The 25506-nt window shown below is 33.0% G+C and overlaps 1 protein-coding gene and 1 pseudogene across 3 annotated transcripts; one reads left to right on the top strand and one right to left on the bottom strand.

Moving 5' to 3' along the window:
* Window positions 1-1445: 1445 nt before the first annotated feature.
* LOC122578755 lies at window positions 1446-19463 on the bottom strand. Of its 3 annotated transcripts, XR_006320551.1 has the most exons (8): window positions 19399-19463; window positions 13719-16992; window positions 13079-13603; window positions 6722-7321; window positions 5481-6173; window positions 2739-3479; window positions 2236-2506; window positions 1446-1472 (listed from the first exon to the last, which is right to left on the bottom strand). XR_006320551.1 is itself a non-coding variant. In XM_043750784.1 (7 exons), exons 2-7 carry the CDS (start codon window positions 16944-16946, stop codon window positions 2492-2494), a joined length of 5802 nt encoding a protein of 1933 aa, XP_043606719.1. In that variant the 5' UTR covers window positions 16947-16992; window positions 19399-19463; the 3' UTR covers window positions 2033-2491. The 3 variants fall into 3 exon arrangements, 2 of the variants coding, with proteins under 2 accessions (XP_043606719.1, XP_043606718.1); XM_043750784.1 differs by lacking the exon at window positions 1446-1472 and having other exon boundaries at window positions 2033-2506; XM_043750783.1 differs by lacking the exons at window positions 1446-1472; window positions 2236-2506 and having other exon boundaries at window positions 2653-3479.
* On the top strand, window positions 18971-25280 carry LOC122610851 (annotated as a pseudogene).
* Window positions 25281-25506: the final 226 nt, after the last annotated feature.

The raw sequence follows: 25506 nt of genomic DNA, 5'->3' as shown, positions 1-25506 counted from the left end.
TAACAAACAGATCCCCAAAACATAGAATAGATTGCCAGATTGGTCAATGTGGGGTTCTTTTAGCTTTTGATCCCTGTTTTTCTTTTGCTCTGTTATTTGCACTCGCTTTTGTACTACTAGTTTCTCGCTAGATTTCTCTATGGTTAATAAAAATTGAATGTTAAAAAAAAAGGGTTATTATTTAAAAGTTCCAGACAACCCGATGTTGACTCAAAATTTCTTACTTGAGGTAGTTTGGGTCTTATGTAACTCCATGGAAACGTTTCCTCGTACGAAACACGTATGAAACATTCCCTAGAATTTTCTATAGATACCGAAACGTTTCTTTGAAGTTTCCATACGGTTTCTAATTAATATCAAGGTTTTAAAGGACTTTTTCTAATCCCCAAACCCAAATATGTTATATTATATATAATTTGATCAACATTAAATTTTTTATATTCCAAAACCAATTATTAAACACTATACATTTAATGAGTGATCACTAATCAAACATGTATTATACAGTTCTACATATATAATTATACATAATCTCTCAAGTCTCCTTTATGAAAAAATTGATATAATTTATATTTGTATTTTTTTTATTGTTGTACCCGTATCTTGGATTTTTTAGTTTTGTCGTTCCCCGTTCCCATATTGTTCCCGTACCCCTTTCCCGTACCCGTTTCGGTGCTACATAGACCCAAACAAATGAGGTATAAAAGTGGCAACTTTCTTTCTTCTTTTTTTTTTAAATACCGTTACTGAAAACGATTAACATATTAAATGATCATACACTTCTCTTTCTAAGTGTGACATACTTTTGCAATCGTTGCATGGACACAATCGTTCCATATCTACCAACTTCACCAAAAACAATGTCTAAAAAATGTTCCACGCCATTTGTATATTGGTCGCTTGCTCTAGGTGCAAAAAGGTTTTTTGAACGGCATTAAAATTTTTGTTATATTAAATGCTAGTAAGAAACTAGCTACTACAAAGTTACACGATACATTCAAGGAGAGTTGCAAGATACATTGAAGGAGATAAAACAAGGTCCCTAACACTACTATAATAAAGAAAAACACGTAAAATAGCGACGACTACTAATGTAATAAAGGAGACCCCAAGAAAACGCGAAGAGAATGACCTCCCATTGAACAAACCAATCACCCCCTGCATAAAGCCACAAATGGATAGGGACCTAAACGACATTCGACTTTTTGGAACCCTATGTTTGCCCCTTTAAAGCATTATATAAATGAATGCCTTCCTTTTCCGTACCATACATGCTCCAAATTAAGATACATCCAACTTTTTCTCTCTTAATTTTCCATTGTTCAAAGCGTAATGATGGATAAGCTCAATTAAGGCGAGCCATTAGATCTGATGTTGGTGGTAACTCATTGACAAGGATTTCGACCTTTAGAGGATCCATCTGGGTTCGACTTTTACTTTCTATATATGCGGGGTGGATTAATTGAGGGTTTCTGAAAATCATAAGTTACATTTCAGACAATTGTGTAATTTAAGAGTAGGAGTAGAAATGTATGGGAAGAAAAAAAACACGGGTCATTAGACAATAACATAGTCAGGTTATTATGGTTTGGTAACATTTAAGCCCAAAATTCATACAAAGTTATTCAAGCTTGATAGTTAGGTTTTTTTCATTTTTTTTTTACGATAGTACCCTTTATTTGTTCCAAATTAACGTTACCCCTAAATAGGGACTTGAATCATTAATAACCAGTGGGTGAGTAAGTAAGTAACAAAGTGAAATGGAGAGAAATGAAGAAGGATTTGGGAATTTTCTATATTATTGAATTATGAAATTAATACAGTTGATACAGTTATATAGGTTGTGATCATTTGAAAACTTATATTTTCGTAAAACTAAAAAAACTGGCCAAAACATATTGTGATCTGAATTTAACACAATATATTTTTAAATTTTTATTTTAGAAAACACATATCACAGTGTTTGAACATTTTTTTTATGTTCAGACGCTATAAAAAACACACTGTGATTTAAAACTCAACACAATGTGTTTTTAGATTACACGATAAAATCATGTGGTGTTTTTAAAAAACACAATTGAAACACATCGTGTTAGCTTCAGATCACAATGTGTTTTGACTAGTTTTTTAATTTTCACAGAAATTTTAGTTTTCAAATGAACATTTCACCCAATTATATATACAAACTCTAACTAACCGACTTAAGTAATTGTTGTTAACAGATCGAATTGTAACCTTGTAGCATTCTTCTTGTGTGTGTCCCTATTTTGTACAGTTTCCACATTAAACACCCTTTTTGAAAGAAGTCCTTCTAACTGCATGCTGGACTGTGAAATGTGTTGGACTTGGAATAGTTGGTGTAAGTGGTATTGGTTTTGTTGTTGATAGAGTGCATAGCGAATGCAGTGGTGATAGGAGCATTGGTGATAGAAGTTAGAATAGATAGCTATATGTACTCTTGGAGACAATACATATGATCTCCATACGTGTTCTACATACTATGCCCCTGCACCACGGAATTAATGGCAGATGAGAAACATAGTGAAAAATAGATAGCTAAAGGTTAAAGATTAATATCAAACTAAACGTTTAAGTGTATTAAGAGAAGTGCTAACTGATTTTGATAAAAATTTCCATTTGTTTGTTTTTTTCCCCCCTTCTTTTGATAAAGGTTAAAGCAGAAAACAATATTTGGTACAGGGGTCCAAACTACCAAAGAAAGGAACAACATATGGTACCTCTACTTGTTTGGTATGTATAAAGGAGTTGACGTCTTCCGTTAGATCCAACTTCCCAAAACGTGTATCTATTACTTTCAGCTCCGGGGTAGCTAAAGGTCCCTTGGTGAAAATCGTAACTTGTGGGCATTCCATGATTTCTAAAGCATCCATGCATGGCCATGAAAAGGCCTTGTTCCCTAAGTAAAACCCCTTGAGATATGGAAGATACCTAAGTGTTAAGGACTTAAGTCGAGGTAACATAATCTCATTCACTTTCGCGTCACATTCTTGTTCTTCCTTGACAATTACCTTTATTGTTCCACAGTTACTTATATCCAGGTCTTGGAGTTGCAATAGACTACCGACCATGGAACATGTAAAAACATGTTCCAAGCTATTGCAGTTTTGAATAGACATACGCGTTAGTGTTGGAAATTCCAATACCATCCCTTGGTTGCTCTTCCATATATACTTGAGTTCATGTAGCCATTTTAAGTAGATTTCTCTTAGGTTTGGAACTTCAACAACAGTTTGCAATTCACTGAAACCACTCGTATTATTTGTCCCTTCCCTTGCTACTTCAAAAACCTCCTCCACCAAGTAGGATCCACTTAAATCAATCTTTTCAAGCATTTGTAGTTGTAGCAAAGCATTGGAGGGAATAATATTTTTAATATACTTCTCCGGCGAATCTATTTCTATCAAATTATGAAAAGACCAAATAGGCAACTGCTTTAAGATTGTAGGACCTGAACGTGCCTGTATTGCCGTAAAAGATAACACATGGCATATGTTAGAGGTAAGATGAATTGAGGTTAGACATGGTGAAACTACTACTGTCTCAAGACATGAGAGGTCATGTCTTGGGTATGTGTGTGTGTGAGATCTTTACTATGTTTACAACACCTTCAAACACACCACACACTTTACATGCACAGTATTTGTAGGATACTAAAAAGGTTTTCCTTTTATCTCCATATATCATACTCCTCCGTCCCATAATCATTAATTTATTATATATTCCCGATCACACAATTTAAAAAAGGTGTAATCATTTGACATTTGCAGTCGGTCATCAATTGTATTCGATATTTACCATTTTACTTAGAGTGAACATATATAATTCAAAGAAACATAGTTGTCGGTGGCGTTCTTGCCTAAATAAAGGATCTTTAATGTAGCATTCCTCTTTATTTAATGTCGGTGATAACACTTAAAAACTAACCTAGTGTATAATTAATTATCGTTATTTAAATGTTTAACAACATTGATATGTCAAAATCGATAAAATATGTTTTTGTTTTGTGCATCCATCTTGGATGCCTATTCATCAAAATTGATGTACAAAACAAAAACGTGATTTTTTTATTTTGACAAATAAATGTGTTGTTGAACACTTAAATAATGATAATTAATTATACACTATGTTAGTTTTATGGACTTTTAATGCATCCAAATGATGTTTTTAAGTGTTCTCACCGTGTTCTCAATTTAAGGGTGTTCTCATTGGAAAACCACTATATATATGTATGTAGGGTAACACTCCAGTGAAAACAACCATAAAATGATAACACGTCAAGAGCACTTAAAAACATCATTTTGATACATTAAAAGTCCATAAAACTAACATAGTGTCTAACTAAATATCATTATTAAAGTGTTTAACAACATATTGATCAGTCAAAATCGGAAAAATCACGTTTTTTGTTTGATGCATCCATTTTGATGAAAATGCATTCAAGATGGATGCACAAAAAAAAACATGATTTTTTTTATTTTGACAAATTAATGTGTTGTTAAATACTTAAATTAGATAGTTAGTTATACAATATGTCACTATGTTAGGTTATGGACTTTTAATGCATCATAATAAATTTTAAAGAGTTCTCACCATGCTCTTATTTTAAATGTGTTCTTATTTGATTGACCCCCTATGTATGTATATATATATATTTATATAAGATTCATTTGAAAATTATTCACATATGAACATATGTAATTATAACTATAACTTGATACTTCATATGTGAACATAAATGTTCACATATACCATGCACATATGAACATCAAGTTATAATATAGAAGTTCTCATGGTTCTCCCAATTCAAAAGGTTCTCACATGAACCTTTTCATATATATATATATATATGGTAGAGATCCAGAGAGAAGGTTTTTAAGGAGAGAAGAGAGAGGGTCCACTTTTTTTTAGGTTGTTTTTTAATTTTTTTCATTTTTTCATTCTTTTTTTAATTAACTCAATCCATAAAAAAAAAAAAATTAAATAAATTTCTAACCCGAGCTAGTGAGTTACGTGTAAAGGTGCGGTACGGGCTTCGCCCTTAAGGATATTAATAAAGGGTAGCTGGTGGGAAAAAAAAAAAAACAAAGGTAGCTGGTGGGAGTCATAGGTCATAGAGGGTGATAGGTCATAGGGGGTGATCGGTAACGAGATGATCTACCCAACGAGCTTCACCCTTGGGTATCTATAGACCGAGAGGTTTCACCTATATCTTACGGGCTATGCCCTTTGAAAAAAAAAATATTTTTCAAAATTTTTATATGAAATTAGTTAACAAAATTGAAAGTGAAAAAAAGAAAAGTTCAAAAAAACAAGATAAAAAAAATCCTCTCCCTCCTATGCTTAAAGTACCTTCTCATTTGATCTATATCCTCTCCCTATATATATATAATATATATATATATATATATATATATATATATGATAGGTGGATGATGCAAAAAGACTTTGAAAGCATCTACCTGGTCATCCTGATTGGTGGTCCTATGAAAGTTATGGTCATGTTCAACACTATGTTTGCCTAAACTTGTGCGTACGTACTTCAGCTTTGGAGCATTTGACTGGCCAGATGTGAAAACCATCATTTGTGGACAATCCTTGATTATGAGAGTATCCAAAAAGGGCCATCGGATGCCATTCATCCCCAAGAACAAACCCTTGAGTTTTGGTAGATCGACAAGTTCAAGCGTCTCTAGACGAAGAATGACCCCAACTTTTGACGCAACTCCCTTTTCTTCTTCTACGATCACTTTTGTTTCTTTGCATTCGTATACGCTCAACTTTTTGAGTTGCTTGAGGCTTTCAAGAGTAGAGAATGAGAATACATTTCTCAAAAGGTGACATGTAGCGATCATCATAACTTTTAGGTTAGATAGTTTAGGCACAAAATTCATATTTTGTAGTGTTGCACTTGCTAATGCATTACTGATACTACCAGAGGCGCTTCCTTCATCAACGTTAGTACTTTTATTGATCATTTGACTTTCAAATACCTCTGTAATCATCGAGCAAAGCGATATTTCCAACTTTTCAAGCCTTTTCATTTGTCCTACTGCATAACATGGAATTACACTTTCCAATGCTTCACAAGAATCGATGATTATCTTTCTAGGGTATTGGCATAACGACCAAGAAGAACCAACTACTTGAGCACCCTGCAGTGAATGACAAAAAAAAACAACATATATAATGTAGTTTGGTTTTGATGATTCTTCCAATCTGGTTGTCATGTAAGAGTGTAATACTACATTCATTTCTCAATAACATACTTATGCGTTATGACCACCAGTCCACCACCGTCAAAGCAACTCACCAATTTCTCTAACTTCATTTTAAGCAATATATCATATCATATCCATTTTTATATGCCATTTATTAAAATTAAGTTCCTACCATGTAAACGGGTATATGATGGAGGTTTAGCCATTTTTTACTTAGATGTAACGGTCTAACCGGTTTTTGCCCGTAGCCGTTGTCAATCATTTCCATGGTCACCCCCAAAATATTTACTTATAATAGGATTCGAGCCTGAGACCTCTTCTGGGGAAACAGGACTCCTTTAAGTACCATGATATGACTTTTGAGGTCGAAATTGATTTTTGCATTTGCAATATCAAAGGAAATAAAAAATGCCCAAAACCTAATGTTACAATATAAATTATGTAGCTACGTTTAAAAAGAAGCACTTAGAAGGAACACATACCTGAAATTGATCATGATTGGAAGTAACAGTATCGACACCATCAATACGCTTTAGAGATGACAAACCACTAAGCTCTAAAGTGTCCACATGCGGAAACAATGTGTTGTTTCTATGGAGAGACTCAAATGTACCTATGTTATCATCTCTACTCGAAACAACTTCCTCCATAGAAAAACAATCACTTATATGGACATATTTTAAGTTGTAGAAATATTTTGCCATAAGAGGTGAAAAGAGGTACTTTAGTTGTTCGCAAGACTTCAAATATATGTTTGTGAGGTCGTGGAATGGCAATTTCAAAGGTTGTTGAGCAATTGGGAATTTCTTCCCATTGCACTTCCACACATGATGCATGTTTTCCAAATTGGATAAGGTTAGAACCTTAAGGTACGGTAGTTGGAGTGGTTGGCGGCTATCCTGACTAGTTGGTAATGCTCTACTACTTGGACTATCCATATCAAAAACCACTTCTACTCTTCTATCACCACTTAATTCAAGATGTTGAAGGTGATGGCAGGAGTGAACAAGATGAGATGTGTATGTGACATTAGTAAAATCATCATCGATGTTTGATATTTCTTCTTTAAATATAACATTACTCTGCACAAATCCCATATATAAATGAGAAATAAATTCAGCTCAGGTATAAAACCCCTCACATACTATTTTATTAATATTTATTGTATAATGAATAAACAATTAGCCCCATGTTTTTTATGGATTAAAATATTAAGATGTTAGTGGATCTATACACAAATTTAGGTACATCACAGCCACATAATGACATCCTTATATTTATATATATATATATACTAGGTATTTTACCCGCACGATGTGCGGAAAATAAAAAAGTTGTTTAATACATACATAAAAAAGGTTTTTTTCAAAGAAAAAATATACACATATACAGGTTCCAATAACTATTAAACGCATTAATAAATTATTAAACAACTTTATTGTTTAAAATTCAATATGATATAATTCATGGTCTATTCCCGGTTCAATATAATTTTGGATTACATTACATCCTATCAGCAATATTTACATAATCTAAAAATGAAACATATCTCTCATTAAGACATCAACAATATCATCAATTATCACTATGATTTTGATTTAATTTACATTACATTCTATCATCAATATCTAAATAAACTAAATATGAAATATATCTAATCAATATGTTAATAATATCACAAATTATTACAAAATAAATAATCAAGTTAAACAAATTAAAGTAGTTAAACATAAAAAATTTGATCACAGTTACTCATGTTCATGACTTTTCTTATCATTTTAATAATAATAATAATGTAAATTTAATAAATCACCTTATTATTTGATTAGGGATTGATCATTTTCTTTCGTGCGTTATCAACTTTCTTTTCTCCTTCAATTTTTGTTAACTTCTTGTCTTATTATTTTTGGGACTAAATCGGCCTGGTAGCAATAAAAAATATATATATATATATATATATATGTATATATAAAACATAATTATATAATAAGAATATTAAATTAGAAGTAGAGTTTTGATAATATCTAGTTATGAAAAGTAAATATTTACCAAAATTAAAAGTATATTACGGTTGTTCTAAATATGTTTATTATTAAATCCCAATATTGTTGCCACATTTATTTATGTTTTTATATATATAAATAAGGTTAATATATGTTTTTTTATATATAAATATGTTTATTATTTATGTTTTTATATATATAAATAAGATTAATATTGACACATAGGATTTATCCTATGTGTCAATATTTAAGCATACCTTTAAATTGAGGAGGGTGGCTTATAATGCTAGAATAACTACTCTTTTAATATGTATATAGATATACATGGATGAGTTAATTTAAGAACCCCTGTAAAAAGAATGTGAGAACCATTCTACACCATACATTTCATCCCTTATTAAAATAATATAATTTCATCTAATTCATTAGAAATGTTTTATCTTAAGGGTCGTACATCATTAGACAGGGGAAAAAAGTTTATAGGTAGTTTTAAAATTTTGTCCTTTTCATAACTCGGTATACTTTTGACGGCTTTTTAATGATATTTACACATGTGCAAGTTATATACCTTACGCATGTGAAAGTATTCATTTTGATTTGAAATGAACTCCGCCCTTAAGGGTATTAATTAAGGGGAAGTTGGTGGCAATGATAGGCAATAGGGGGTGATAGATCATAGGGTGATAGGTGATGGGGTGATCTATCTAACGAACTTCATCCTTAGCCGCCATGACTCCGCCATGGACTGACGGGCCCGACCCTTAGCTGTCATAGTTATGCCGATCATGTAGTAATTTACATGTGAAAGCAAAGGTTTTACACATGTGTAAATAAACAAGTAAAAAAAAAAGAAATTAGAAAGTCGTCTAAATAATATCGAGTCACCTGTCTAATTAAAGAAGATAAAAATTTAAGAACACCCGTATAATTTTTTATAATTTATCGATGTACGATTTTTGAGATAAAACATTTTGAATTAATAAGATGAGTGAGACGAAATGTGTGGTTCAGAGCGGTTCTTGCATTATTTCCATATATATATATATATTGAAAAGTAACTTTAGGAACTCCGAAAATTGTGAGAACTTTTTGAAACTTTTTAAATCAAGCTTAACTACAGATTATTCTTTACATGGTGATTTTTTTTTGTTTTTATTGTTTTTGAGTTATTTAGCTGCAATTTTGGATTTTACAATTATGTGGAAACATAAATTATCATCCATTATATAATTTTCGGAGACATGAATTCTATTATCACATGTGCACGAACAGTGTTATGAGCAAATGTATGCAGGTCGATCATATGTGTGCAAGTATTTTGAAAATTAATGTTTTCATGAGATTGGTGATGATCAAATGTATATAGATATATGAATATTTGTAAACAATTATATAGTCATATAAATATGTGTAAGCAATCATATAGTAAATAAGTTTAATTTATAGAGAGTTCCTGCAATTTTTAGGGTTCCTAATATAACCTTTTCTTATATATATATATACACCTATATATATATACCTATAGGGGACTCTTATTTTGAGAACCAATTTTTTTTGTAAGAACCTTGAGAACTCTTAAATTATGTATTAGATCACATGTGTTTTTTTCATTTACATTTGAAATGTTATAAAAATATAGAGAAAATGTCACAAATGGTCCCTGTGGTTGTTGGTATTCGCATTTTGCCCCATGTGCCTTTTTTTCGTTACAAACAGTCCTTTGGTTTTCCATTCTCGTTGCTAGTAGTCCCCGACACTAACTTCCGTTAAGTTTGACCGTTTAAACCCCTAACGTGCATATCACGTGAGGGCATTTTGGCCCTTTTCCTATAAAAATCATCCCCTTCTTCTTCCCCATATATCTGTCAGATTGTTGCTCTTACAAAAAAAAAAAAAAAAAAAAAAAAAAAAAAAAAACATTAAATCATCAAGAGAGAGAGTTCAAGGTAAATCCAAACACCCAAACCCAAATTTCATACCCAAACCCACCAAATCAAAATTGCAACGAATGTGTTCAGTATCATCACACTCAACCACAATGATTCTCCACAATACATAATTACATATACATATACTCTTGTACATTTATACATATACACATATGTCGTTTCTCTTCTCCACCACTACCATCTATTTTTTTCGGCGACCCGCCACCGTCGGCCACCCATGTCTTTCCCCTGATCTATCAGAAATCCCTAGATTGTGAACATTGTCACCAACTTCAATTTACCGGCGTCAACATCACCCTCGTCATTTCCTCCAAATAGACGAAAAAGGAAAATCCATATCATAAAATCAGCAAATAATTCTGAAATGGAGATCCCCAAAAATCTCCTTTAAAAATAAATAACTTAATTCTCAAATGAGAAACGATTTTTGGTGGGGTTTTGATTGACGTCAATGGTGAAACAAAAATTGTAGGTTTTGGGTTGAGAATAAGTTTTAATCGTACAAACACCACTAAAATAATTAGTATCTCATATGATTGATTTATAGATTTATATATGTGTGTATGTATAAAAATAAAGATAACGGCTTTAAATTCCAGTTTGCTTCAAGAATGATTTTTGTTTTCCAATAAAAAGAAATGAGTTGTGTTAGTTGTTCACATCTATAGTTTGTTTCTTGGATTTGTGAGTGTGGCTGCCATGATGATGAATTGATGATGATGCTTCAAGAACCTCGTATGCAAGTTTTGTAAATATATTTATTAATTTTTGATTTGGTGTATTGTTTTTGTGTCGGGGATAAGTTATCAATAACGAATAAAACAGGATATATAATTCAATCTTCGAAGGCGTGTGTAATACTATCAGATTGAATCAATTCGGTGGTTCACCCCAAATTACTCACTCGGATACAGTCAGAGATTCGAGAACGTTCTGTGTGTTTTGTTTGAGAGTATTTGTGAAAAAACAGGGAGAATTCTCAGAGAATTCGTATGTTTTTCTGTGTTCAGAACAATGGCCCAATAACTGTTTTGTAGACAGTTTTCTAAGGGTTTCGAATTTACCATTTTTGGTCCCTCAAGTTCCGGAAATTAAATTTTCGGAGGGATTTTCAATATAGCAATATGTTGGAAATAAGAAATTTTCAATATAGAAATAAATTTTCGACCCCAGCCAGGGGCTCTGCCCCTTGGACCCCGCCAGGGGCTACCGCCCCTTGGACCCCACTCCCAGGGGCGCTGCCCCTAAGATCATAATAAATTCATATAAGTGTGCTCTCCGCACCACCAAACTTATATGATATATTATTATGACTTAAATAAACAATTAACCCAATTACACTAAAATACCAACATTTTAGAGTGTGGTTTATCCATACCTGCTATAGAGATGTTGCCATTAAACGTATGCAAAGCTATAATTATTGATATTGATAGGTATGATATACATATACTGATAAATACAGATGCATTACTTATATATATAGGGTAACACTCCAGTGAGAACAGTCTTAAAATAAGAACGGTGAGAACACTTAAAAAACATCATTTTGATGCATTAAAAGTCCATAAAACTACCATAGTGCTTAACTAATTATCATTATTTAAGTGTATAACAACACATTAGCCTGTCAAAATCAAGAAAATCATGTTTTTTGTTTTGTGCATCCATCTTGGATGCATGTTCTTCAAAATAATGCATCCACCAAAAAACGTGATTTTTTTTATTTTGACGGATCAATGTGTTGTTAAACACTTAAATAATGATAATTAGTTAAGCACTATGTTAGTTTAATGGACTTTTAATGCATCAAAATGTAGTTTTTAAGTGTTCTCATTTGTTCTCATTTTAATTTCATTCTCATTTGAAAGTCACCCTATATATATATTATATATATATATATATCATTAATTAATTAAAAAACATTATTATTTATCACAAATAGTCCCTGTAATTACAAAATGGACCCAAATGCCCTCACGGGAAGGGTTTAAACGTCCAAAATTAACGGAAGTTAGTGTCAGGGACTACTAGCAATGAGAATGAAAAGCAGAGGGACTGTTTGCAACGAAAAAAAGCACAAGGGGCAAAATGCAAATACCGACTAACTACAGGGACCATTTGTGACATTTTCTCAAAAACATATGTTACAGTTTTTTTCAAAACCTTATATATACTCGTTTGATCACATGTGAACAAAAACGTGAACGTATTCATTCACAAGTTCACAAAAGATGATTTTGAAGGTGTTTTAAAAAAGTTTCTTCTACAACATACTTTTTATATTATTTCACATGTGAATGGACAAAAAAAACATTTGATCTAATACATAAGTTGAGAGTTCTCATGGTTTTTGCAAAACAAATGGTTCTCAAAATAAGGAAAGCATATATATATATATATATATATATATATAAAGAGAGTAAAAGAGGGAAAAAGTGAATATAAGATTGTTATGTACCTAAGCTTAGTTATGGAACCCCTCACATACTAATGTTTTAAAATTTATTATTTAATGAATAAATGATTGGGCCTCATTTTTTTATGGACTAAAATATTAAGATGTGAGGGGTTTATACCTAAGGTTAGGTACATGACAACCTTATATTTTTCCAATCCTCATATATATGGGAAAAACCAATATGCTTCTAGAAGCATGGAAGAAACATGTTTCCCCCTCACAACAACCCCCCCCCCCCCCCCCCCCCCCCCCCATGAAAATCACATGTTTGAATATAAAATCTCTCCCCCCTGAAAATCATGGTGGAAACATGCTGCTAGAAGCGTACTAGTTAACCCCTATATATATATATATATATATATATAATAATCAACATCAACTAAATATGATATGGAAGACTATAATGACATGACATATATGGGATACCTCTTGATTACTCTTCATATTTCTCCAATCAAAACGATCAGCATTTTGTGCAATGTATGTAGCGAGTCCCTCGAGATCAAAACTGGCCTGGGTAGGTGTGAAAACATTTGTAAAGAACCAACAGTCTGTAATCTCTATACTTTCCACTCCTTTAAAGCCACTGACGAGGATATCAGCATAATTTGCACCTTTCATTCTCCACAGCTCTCTTAGATTCTTTAATCCCTCCACTTTAATGTTTCTTAACCTACTACGATGTTTCTCTATCTCCCAAATACAGTCCAAGTCGATATTGAATAACACTTCAATAGAACCACAATGTTTAACCTTTAGCTTTTCTAAGTTATTCAACAATGGCAATGGATTGTTTGGAAAAAGATTCACCAAACCGTCACAGTACGTCACATGAACCTCTCTCAACATGGAAACAGTATTTTTCTCAGTAGTAGCAATCTGACAAGGCCATATCTGCTTCAAGTTACTCATCAGAGATATATCTAATTTCTCCAATTTAGAGATTACAACCTGCACAATAATTAAGCCTTGTCAGGTCCATAGAATGGCATGTGCCCCAAATATCAATTTTTTTAAATATTATTTGTATCTAAAAAATGAGGATCAAAATAGACGATGTACGTACCTCTCTGTTGATAAGTGATTGCATTGTAGAAGTATCATTATTGTCTGAATAAATGCTAGTAAAGTTGGGAAGGACTTCAAGTTTCAACTCCATCAATTCAGGTAACTCGATTACATTGACAATGTCACACAAACTTATTAAACTTGGCAGATCCTTCAAAGACATAAACTTTAACTTCTGAAATTTGATCACCTCAACTTCTCGATTCTCATCAACCAGAACTTTCAGAACAGGGCACTTGGATATTATGAGGCGCTCGAGTCTCTTCAAACCTCTTGCCACAGGAAATGTGAAAAGGCATGTCAAAAGTGAGCAATTAAAAACAGTGAGAACTCTTAAGTTGCAAAATGAATATTGAGAAGGGCACATTGTTAAATCTTCAAGATGACTCATATCATTCACTTGTAAATGAAGTTCCTCTGTTTTCTCAAATAGCACACTCATATTGCATTCTAGAAGATCGTTGCAATCTGCGACAAGATGTAATGTCTTTTTGTAGGAATATGTTTCATTGTGTTTGAACTTACAACCTATCGATATCATGAACCTATCAAGTTTCTTAAAGGACACATTTTTCGGTGTTGCCTTAGTCTCAAAGAACTCCAACTCTAATACAGAAAGTCTCCCTGAAAGTATCTCCAATTCATCACAATTGACATCAGTGAACCTAATAGGCCTACTTCCAAAAACTCTCATATAAAGCTCTTCAAGACTGACCAAGTTTCGAAAGACACCGTCATCAATACAAAGAGCAACACATCCTGTCAAATCTAGTAGCTTTAGATTTTTCAACTTCCCTATCATAGATGGTAACCTTTTTATCTTACAATGGGCAAAGCTCAGAATCTCCAAGTTGCTGAGACTTCCAAGAATGGAGAAATCATCCAATAACCTGCATGAATGAAGACATAGCGTTCGAAGTTTTGTTGAATATTTGAACGAGGCCGGGAGCAATGGGATAAGCATTTTCTCATAAGACAAAACCTTAAGTTTTTCCATTCTTTCATAAACATCATCTGGAAACTTTAGAGGTCTATTCCCATTCATTAGCATAAAAAAGGAGAGGTCTTGGTAATTAAAGTCTGAAGGAAGTTCAGCCATACCAGTGCAGTTTAATAGAATTCTTTCGTAAGACTCGTATGCATCTTCGGCAAGCCTCGTTGACATATTCTCATGGTTGATAAATGAAGCTTGTTTGACTTTTGAAAAATTACTTAGAACAAAAGCACGCACAAGATCATGCATTTTAACACATTCTATTTCATCACTTTCAGTTAACAAGTTTGCACGCATAAGATTGTTAACACATGTGTTAGTCCGCCATCTTGCTTCTGCTAAAGTATACACTTTATTATACAGCTTCAATCCCCATCCATACCTCATCAGGTCCTCAATACGAATATCAAAGTCATCTGGGAATAAGCCACAAAGAAGAAAAACTGCTTTATCCTCGTCCTTTTTTAGATTGTTGTAGCTCATTTCAAAAACTGTATGCACTATGTCATAAAGGTCTTGAAGGTCATGGTGTTCTAAACGGGAAAATGCATCTTTCCATGCATCCTCTATGTTATCTCTGAGATAATTGGCCATGGTTTTTACGGCAATGGGCAAACCACCACACCTCATTGCAATATTTTCTCCTATCTTTTGGAGCTCAGGATCATCACCATCTGAAACAGATAGTCCCACGATGCCAAAAAACAAACTTTTTGCTTCCTCATCATTTAAGACGGCTACTTTAAATATTGAAACAGTTTCAACACCCATCTGAGTGCATACATTTTCAAACCGTGACGTGAACAAAATCTTGAAACCATTTGGCAAAGGACTCGCTAGTCCAACATCTTTGAGATCAAATTCCTTCCAAAGATCATCAACTATTACCAAGATTTTCTTTTTTCCATTTTGTGACATCCCTATAAATTTGTTCCGAAGACGTTCAGCCCTTGCATCTTTAGTTGTTTCAGTTAGAATTTCACCAACTTTCTCTGCAATGGCTTGCTGAAAAGCAACAGGGTTGGTATTTTCGCCAATAACTACCTTCACAATCCAATCAAACTTTTTTGAATTCATCACAGCCTCCTTCAGTTGTTCCATCATTGTGGTCTTCCCCACACCTCCCATCCCACATAGAGCCATCATCTTTTGGGTCTCATTATCTGAGTTAAGGAACTTCAGTGCACCCTTAAATATGGATTCTCTGGACTCGAACCTGTTTTGGATACCATACTGATGGGCTGGGGAAAAAACATCAGTAGCTATACCAAGAGCATTTACCACAGCCGGAATCTCTTCATGCTCCTCTGGCAACTTAAGATCATGCCGCCTCTGAACTTTAAGTGCAATCTCAAGTTTTTCCACCACAAAAGACATTCTTGGCCGTTGTTCACGATTTCTATGCAGACATTGAAATGCAATGTCTGAAAATGTTGCAAATGATTTGGGGCTCATTTGTTGTGTGAGATTTTGAAAGATAAGCTCATCCAACTTGTTTTGTTCATATCCTTCTTTCCAGCGACGCACTAAAAACACAGACTGGCCATTCCTATATTCATAGCATAATCTCCCACATAGCACTTCAAATAAGACTACGCCAAAGGAGTATACGTCTGACTCTTTTGTTAGGAAGTATGTCTCCATGTATAGTGGATCACAGTACCCAGGGGTACCTACAGCATGGGTGATAAGAGTAGTGTACAGTTGGTTAGCGGGTCCAATTTTTGACAGTCCCAAGTCAGAAACTTTAGCAGTCCAGTTATCATCTAACAAGATGTTTGAACTTTTTATATCACGATGGAGAAGTATTTGATGCGTTCCCTTGTCATTATGAAGGTAACTTATTCCCTTTGCAGCATCAAGGCATATCATGATACGTTGTGTCCACGTCAAATCAATGGAACTTAGATAGCGATCGAGGCTTCCACGGGATGCATACTCGTACACCACGATTCTCTCACTCCCCTCGTTGCAAAATGCCAAAAGAGAGATAAGGTTGGCATGCGTGTAACGAGAAAGCATGATAACCTCTTTCCAAAACTCAAGTTCTCCTTGCCCAAATCTACTATTTAGACGCTTAAAAGCAACCAAATCTCGCCCCTTAGAGTGAGATACTTCTCCTTTATACACTTTACCAAAACCACCCTCTCCGATAACTTTGTTCTCATTAAAGTTGTCAGTGGCTATTTTAATATCCTCCAAACTGATTTTAAGATGTTGAAACTCCTCCATTATTTGTGGATCAAGTATGGAAGTGGAACGTGGATGCTAATGTACCCTTTCAAGGAAAAAAACACGTTAACACTCAAAAAGTCAACATACAATCATAAATAGCCATCTTGATCAACTGATCAAGTGATGTTTAAAGGAAAAAAATAGTCCATATAATAGTGAATCACAAGTTGATGAATGGAAACTTTAGCAGGAAGACGTTGAGTTTGTGAAGTTTGTAATGAGGCAATTTGAGTTATATCTTACACCAAAATAGTGAATCACAAGTTGATGAATGGAAACTTTAGCGGGAAGAAGTTGAGTTTGTGAAGTTTGTGCGTAAATGAGGCAATTTGAGTTATATCTTACACCACAATGAACTTGTAAAAAGGAAACTTATTTATCTTTGTGGATGACAGTTAAGAAGAAAACATGACAATGGGTTGAATAAGCTAAAAAGTTGCCCAAACTGTATTAAAATAGATAAAAGAAAGAAACTGCTCAGTGTCGCCTTCCGCGGGTTTTGGGCCCCAATACCTCGATGGTGTATGGGAGGGGTTAAGATGTAGGCAAACCTTACCTTTACCTAAGTAGAGAGGTTGCAATTTACTACCTAAATGGATAAAACTTCCTAAATTATGCCATTATTTTTAAAAAACTAATCATGGTTTATATTTTATAAACTTTGTAATCATATCCAATGCATTAACAATAATAGTTAATACACATGATCAAAAAGGTCGAACTAGTAGAGTTTTATTAAATGCTAACTGTGAGATAATGTGTAATTTTTAGAGCAATTAGGGAGGTTTCGCTGTTTGAAGTGAACTTAAAGGCGCCTGTCTTTGCTCTATTAGATGTGAATAAAGGCTTCTTCACTTTCTACCCCATTGAGGACAAAGTTTTTCTAAATTTTTTGTACTTGTACTGCTACAAATAGTTAAGGATTGAGTCTAATCTGTGAGAGAATTCAAATAAACATATATAGTAAAGAGGGAAACAAAGGGATTATGGGATGTAGAGAATTTAGTTATTATAAAGAGGAGATGTAAAGAGTAATATGTCCTAATTGAGCATAAACTGTGAACAATGTGGGTGTGGCAGATACTTTTTCGAAAAAAGGAATAGCAAGATTGTCAAATTTGACCTTATGGCTGTAATGGATTTCATATGAATGAGACAATGATGAAACAAATAGTTCATATTTGTTAAGGATAATGGATGCCATGTATGGAGACAGATGATGCATAATGCAAGGAAGGCTTTCATTTCGTATGGAGACAGTGACTATAGCCAGTTTCTTGATCTAATGGTTGACAGAGGATATGCTCGGGATAGTGCATTGTTTCATAGACTATACTCCCCAATCATACTAACATAACTATAGCTATATTTATATCTATCTATATCTATATCTATAGTTACTTATAAAGCATTTTGGGGATTTTATTTTTGGAATGTCTTAAAAATTCATTGTTTCATAGACTATACTCCCCAATGATATCTATATGACTATATCTATAGTTATCTATACTCCATTATAAAAGAAACTGACATGCTCTCCTTAAAACTTTTAAGAACCTGATATGTTTAATTTACCATCCATCTTAATACATCCATATTTTCATTATATACACTGTGATTAAAATACCCTTACAAAAATTTCAGATTCTATCTCTCACTCACACACAAAGCACATAGCAAAAACCCTAACTCATAATCCCCCCCCCCTTTTCACATCCCACCTCGAACGTTGTCACAACACTTCGAACATTGTCTACTTTTGCCACTGCAACGCACAGGCACCCATCTAGTAGTTACTTATAAAGCACTTAGGGGATTTTATTTTTGGAATGTGTTAAAAATTCAGATTACGTTATCTCCTAAAATACTTAAACTACCCTTTACATTGATTACCTTTACATCAATTACCTACACTACTAGGCGCCGCCACCACCACCGCACCATTGTTGCTGTATTATGTAATTCAAATTCACATATTGCACAACATATAAAAGATAGTTTTGGGAAAGATTTAATGCAAAATGAATCTTGAATCAGGTAAGTAAAAAAGGTCTGATTGGATTACAGGTTCCTGCTTAAATCACTACATATATCCGGGTTACAAATTGAGATAAAAAAAAGTTTGAGGAAAAAAAAATACAAGGTGAAAACTAAAAAGTACTCGTAATATGTTAGTCTAGAAAATTAACCCTTTTTATCCAAGGCAAAAGTGCTCCCAATTTTAAGATCAAATAACTCGAAAAACGTCACATAACCAAACATTTTTGATCTGGTTATAGATTCAAAAACAACCGGTCCATACACACCCATATTCCTAATAAATATACTATTCACCGACAAAAGAGTATATCTATATCTAGCTGATTAACATGAACAAAAACAAGATATGCATGTAAACTTGTAAATCAATATTCATTCAATACATATATACTTACAAGAAAATGTATACCTGTGTCGCTTTTTTTTTATATAGTATATAACTATGAGCTGTGAGTATAAAGAGGGATACCAAGTCTCCAGTTATTATTACTCGTATATATATACAGTACTATATTATATTTGAGGAGAGGAAAGGGTGTGGTTGACTTTTAAATGCCAAAATCAGAAGTCATCTTATTTAATTATCCGTTCAATAAAAATCTTATTTAATTATCATTATACGAGTATATAATTTAAACTTAAATAATAATGGAATCCAAGGTCAAAAGGTTATATAAGTAGCAATATAAAATTAGTAGTGTCAATTCTATAAACAATTTCAACCAAACGTTATTCTAAATTTTATTCTTGTCGCTTCCATTAAAAAGACCGTAACTTTACATAACTCATATTAAAAAAAGTTATAAATTAAAATTTAATAAACATATATAATCTCTTAATTTTACATAATCTCTTCTGAAATACACAACTGCATGCTTTACATAAGTTTTCCTCATATATATAAGGAAATGATAAATCCTCTTAAAAGAATAGCCTAAAAACTTTCCTAACTATTAGATTAAGACATGTGGACAAGATTAAGAAAGATAATTAGTAATTACCGCATGTCACCCTTTTTATAGTTTTAAGAAGATTTTTAGACTAATCTATATATCTATTAAAACAGTAGGAATCCGAATGATTCTATAGTTTCTCCAAAATAAAAGTCATGCTAAAATATTGCCACATAAGGGTTGATCTTACGTGGCATCTTCGTAATAAACCAAAGGTAGATTTGTTTATTTATATCATTACTACTATACTATTAAGTTAAATAAATTGAAAAAATAAAATAACAAACACGCGGACCTTATACCCGACCCTAATATAAACGACTAAATCCCATCATCTTTCTTCTCCTATTACTGTGCAGTTGGTGTTTTTATGGTCTCATTCATGTCATTTTTTTTATTAATGATTTCGCTATAATATATCTCCTTTTCTTTTTGATTATTTTGATTAACCTAAATCCCATTTTTTTGGCTTGGTTTTGCAGATGGGTGGATGTCTTTCCTATCTTATTCTCTTATATCATCTTCTTCTCTTTTTTCCAGCTTGTGAAAATGCTAATCACAGTAAGTATTTCTTTTTTAATAAAAGTTTCCCAATTATTTGAAGTTGCCATCATGTAGGTTCTTAATTTTTATGGTGTTATGTTTGTCATATTCTTTGATATTGTTTAATACGGAGTATGTATTTGTATATTAACTTACCTTTAACCGATATTCTTTATTCATTTGATTAACAGTTTTGATTAGTCTTTTTCTGAAAAAAGTTTTAATGTTTAGTCTTTTATGGATTTTTTTATTTTTATTTTTACCATTTTCTTCTTATCTTTCTTTAGTATTGTTGTTAATTTTTTTTATTACTCATGGGTAGATGTCGTACCTTGTTTATGTTGAATCTAATAATCATCCACCATCTTCAATTTGGGCTTTTTTTTTATAATTGAAATAGGAACTATAGCTAAAAACAAAATGTCCACCATTGCCATGGAACTTTTGTTTGAAGTCCAAATTAGCATAACTTTTCGTTAAAATAGTCCTCACCGACTAGCCATGATTTGCGGCTCTATGTAACACCCCAATATTTTAAAGGTAATAGAAAGTTAACTCTTTTTTATAGTTTTAACATTAAATTAATTTCCTAGTATTTTGTTTTGAGAAAATGGGTTAATTTAGTTGGAACATTAGTGGATAGTGGGTATTATACCCACTAAATTGAAACAAAACATGGCAAGGGGTGGATAACCCAGCCACATTTGGATAATCTAAAATTTATGTGTTTCTTCATCCTTCCTTCCACCTCCTCTTCATATCAATCAAGTAAATTACATTGATCCATATAATTAATCAATCTTTCAAGTGAATAAAAAACAACAACCATCAATAATCATCAATAAACCAAAATTAAAAGCTAGGGTTTGTGTAAATTGAGATGGTGGCCGAATTTTAAAGAAGAAAAGGAGGAGAAATTGGAGATTTTATATTGTTTGATTGTTCTTTAAGGTGGTGAAGAGCATTTTGTTGAATCTTGTAGCCATATTGTGCATAAAACTCAAGTAGAGCTTAATAGCCAAGATCAAGGTAAGTGCATATGTATATGTTCATAGTTTGTGATATGGAGGGCATAGATGAATAATTCCTATGACCTCATTTGTATGATTGAATTTGTGTAAGACTGGTAGACGATGATATACCTACTAGCATACATTGGTTTTGTGCAAGACTAGTAGATGATGATATACCTACTAGCATAATTTAGGTGTAAGACTAGTAGATGATGAGATACCTACTAGCATATATCCTTGGCCAAGTAGAATTTACATGATCATGATTTGTTTGTTGTTGTTACTTTGATTGTTGAATGAACGGCTTAAGTATTTATGTGTATTTTAAGGGATATAGTTATATTGATATATTGATCATACATATATGCATTTACTAAGCTTTATAGCTTATATTTTAGTTGTTTAACATTTTTACAGGATTTGGTAGTAGTAGTAGCAAAATCAAGGAGCCGGTTGGTTGAAGCTAGAGTGGAAGTTCTTACAAGTTTGGAAGATTGACGATTTGGGTAATTTTCGATAGCCAATTCCTAATGACCATTTGGCTCTTGATACAAGTTCTTCTTGGTTAAACAAGTCTATTTTGGTATAAAACTTGTGATAATGTCAAGCTTTTGGTTATTTGGATTATGTATGGTTATGTAAATGTTTAGTGGGTCAATGACGTGGATAAATGACCCGTTGGGTCGTATATTGATTTTTGGTAACAACGATGGTTGTAAGTAGTGAATTTGATGTCATTTGGTTGTTTGAAAGGTGAAATGATGTTTTGATATATGAAAGTTTTGAGTTAGTAATGTTTTTAAGTTGCAGTCAATGATGGAAATACAAATTTGTGCAGAACTGCAGGCTAGGTGCGGCGCACCCAGTTTATGGTGCGACACACCCATGTCTGATCTGGGCAAAGGTGCTGCGCACCTGGGCAAGGGTGCGACGCACTCCCATCTGGTGTCTCTCTGTTTGGTTGAGTGCGGCGCACCTTCTGGAAAAAAAATAAAAAAAAAATAAAATTTATTACGGTTTTTGTTTAAATGAGTTTGGGTCTTACACTCTACTTCCCTGTATCAATACTTTTGTACTGTCTTTTTGACTACTCTTTTTGCTATTTCATCTTTGTAGAGTAATTGATGATTAATAAGTTCAAGTTGGTAAAATGTGTGCAAATTGTGCAATTGTACCCTGAAATATGCATTTGCTAACACGAAGAAACCTTTTTTTTTTCTATTTGATATCAATGGGACAACAATGTTATATAATGATGTCTGTTTTTATTGTCGTATATTGTCGATAATCTGAATAATTAGTTATGTCAAAGCATCTTTCATGTTTTTTATTTCATGATTACTTATAATAAAGTTTGTTAGTGGATTTACTATGTGAGTACAATTTTGGCAGGATGATGATGATGCGGGGTATACGGAGACTTTATCAGCAAAGCCTCATCTAATGATTATGCTTAGCAACAGTCCCCCTGATGATAATCGGTTCGACATTATGCAACTTACCTATATCATCACCCCATATTAAAAGTAGTCTTTGATATTTTGGTGTTGTTACCATCTCAAATTGTATGATAGACCAGAACATAGTAGTCTTTGTCGAGATATATTCATGGCATTTTTTGTAATTACATATCTTTTGTTCAGGTTTCCTTCTCAAACCACACCAATATTTAGCTTTTAAATTTCATAAGCTATTTGTTGTTTGTAATTCTTTTTTTCTTAGCAACTTTTAAAGCTTCTGCATCCCGCCCAAACTTGAAAAGCTATGCATATAAAAATGGTTAGTTTGTACGTGACCAGATTAAGCTTTTCACAAATTATTTTATATAAAAAAAACCAAGTATTTACCTACATTCAACTACCCATTAATAATGAGGTACTAAAAGTAAACCTTAAGAGACACCATATTTAAAAAAGGGAAGAATCGAGCACGGTATGGGCATTCCTTTTAGTGATATGTTAATTTTAGTGCAAATGGTCTCTTTTGATGTAATCTCCATCCGTATTAACCGATTTTGACTTGCTTCATAAATTTAAGATGCATTTTATATACTGTGTTTGACATTGTTTTATTTTTGTCTAACAGACACTACGTACAATAGAAAGAAAGTCAAGGGGTTAAGTGTCGTTTTTAATAATTAGTTAGTTAATTATAGTAATGTATTAGTGGACAAGTTAGGTCTTGTTTAGTGGTTCTTTAAATAAGGCTGACAACCATTTGTTTAGGTCGTGGAGAATATTATCATTATTCTTAGGAACTAGGGGCCACTGGGATATTAATCCAGATTATCTATGTTTTTTCTTTATTTTCTGGTTTGATACATATCAATTTTTTACTTGTCAAGAATGTAATTGTGTGACTTCGTTTTGTTGTGAACTTGTTTTTTTCACTGCTTTCAATATTTTAAATAGAGTCGTAATCCTTGTGCATATGATATGTTGTTGATGTAAAGCTTATCACAAAGGAGAGCAGGGAAAGTTGTAAATAGTAACATTCGTTATGCTGATGTTAAACCTGTAAATACTTCTCAAATGGGATCAATGCCATAGTGGGTACAAGGTGCCTTAAAAAATCCACTTGTTACAGTAGAAGCACCATCTGCTCGTGATCTGGAGATTGAAGCAGGAGTTTATGGATTAACTTATGTTAATGGCGCCTCTTCTCAAGTCAGTTCCCTTTCAGGTGCTGATGTTCATGGACTTATTTTGGCAAGCAGTTTTGGAGCTTCATTATATATCATGACCAAACGAAATGTTAAGCTAGGTATGACTGTTTGTGCTTGTTGAATTAACTTCCATTGGCCCATGTTTGTTAGAAGTGGTAATTTGGATGGGTTGGATGATGTGTCAAAAATGTAGCTTTTTTTTGGTTAGTATGGGGCAATCTCGTTGGCTGGACACAAAACGTTTTTACATATGACTACATTTACCACTAATAGTTTAATACATTCAATCTAAGGCTTTGTAAAAAGTACATTCTGGTCTCCGACATATTTTTGATCCCTTTAACCCGTATCCTCTGTTACCACCGTTTTTATTCTTCACTTGACCTGTTAGAGACATGATAACACAATTCCACCCATACATTGATAAGTTGGTCAAAATTGCCTTAGCTACTTCCTATGCACCATCTTCTGTGTACTACTCGTATAAGTTATTTAAACATGATTAAGACCATCACAGTTCATCCAACAGAAGGTGCAAAGTTTGATTTTAAGTTAGCATTTGATCACTATTCAAGTATCTAGAATGTCCGCTAATAAGGAAAATCTAAGATATCTAGTGGACCTAAATCGATTTCATCAATTGTTGGCTATGATAAATTGATAATGGATGAATACGTAATTCACTTGGAAACTTGCCGGGAAAGGAACTCTAGTTTTAGTGAGACGTATCAAGAACGGAATACCTTTAATTTTCATCAGATTATGTCTGAAGCACTATCCGATTTTTGTACATTTTTAATTTTAAATTGTTGGTAATATTTCACAAACTGTGTCAAGGGATTTTGTAATCTTAAAAACTGACTCTGATCAGGGAAGGCGACTGTGATAACCATAGGGGGTTTGGTGGCTGGTGCTGTGGTAGGATCTGTGATTGAGAACTGGTTGCAAGTAGATATCGTCCCATTTTTGGGCATACATTCTCCTGCAACTGTAATAAGTGAATTTGTTCTCATTTCTCAGTTTTTGGTCTCCCTGTATTTAAGCTAATTCAGGTCTAAAGTTTCAAGATCAAAATTATGTTACCTCTTGAAATGTGGCCATCTAGGATGTGTATTTAATATAAGAGTTTAGTATCTGGGGGTGTAAGTAACTTTTACACTTTTTCTATTGTGTAAATGTAACTTTCATTTGGTTCATTGTATGTAACTAACTCGCTAAATTGAACAATTAATGTAAAAGTGTATACGTAGCACACCATATGAGCTGCCACGTAGAAGTTTTTGATTGGTCAACGTAAAAATTTTACATTAATCATTCAAATTTAGTGGGTTAGTTACATACAA

Source organism: Erigeron canadensis, chromosome 8 (assembly GCF_010389155.1).
Source record: "Erigeron canadensis isolate Cc75 chromosome 8, C_canadensis_v1, whole genome shotgun sequence".
Lineage (NCBI taxonomy): Eukaryota > Viridiplantae > Streptophyta > Magnoliopsida > Asterales > Asteraceae > Erigeron > Erigeron canadensis.
Note: the sequence above shows the minus strand (reverse complement) of the source record. Positions and strands in the feature narration are given on the sequence as shown.

Excerpts from the sequence above, each read along its gene's own strand:
- LOC122578755 (XM_043750783.1), bottom strand. The coding sequence starts at position 16,946 with ATGGAGGAGTTTCAACATCTTAAAATCAGTTTGGAGGATATTAAAATA. Across the intron at positions 7,322-13,078 it reads ATATGAAGAGTAATCAAGAG|AGTAATGTTATATTTAAAGA; the intron begins GTATCCCATATA and ends GGATTTGTGCAG. Across the intron at positions 6,174-6,721 it reads CCAATCATGATCAATTTCAG|GGTGCTCAAGTAGTTGGTTC; the intron begins GTATGTGTTCCT and ends CATTCACTGCAG.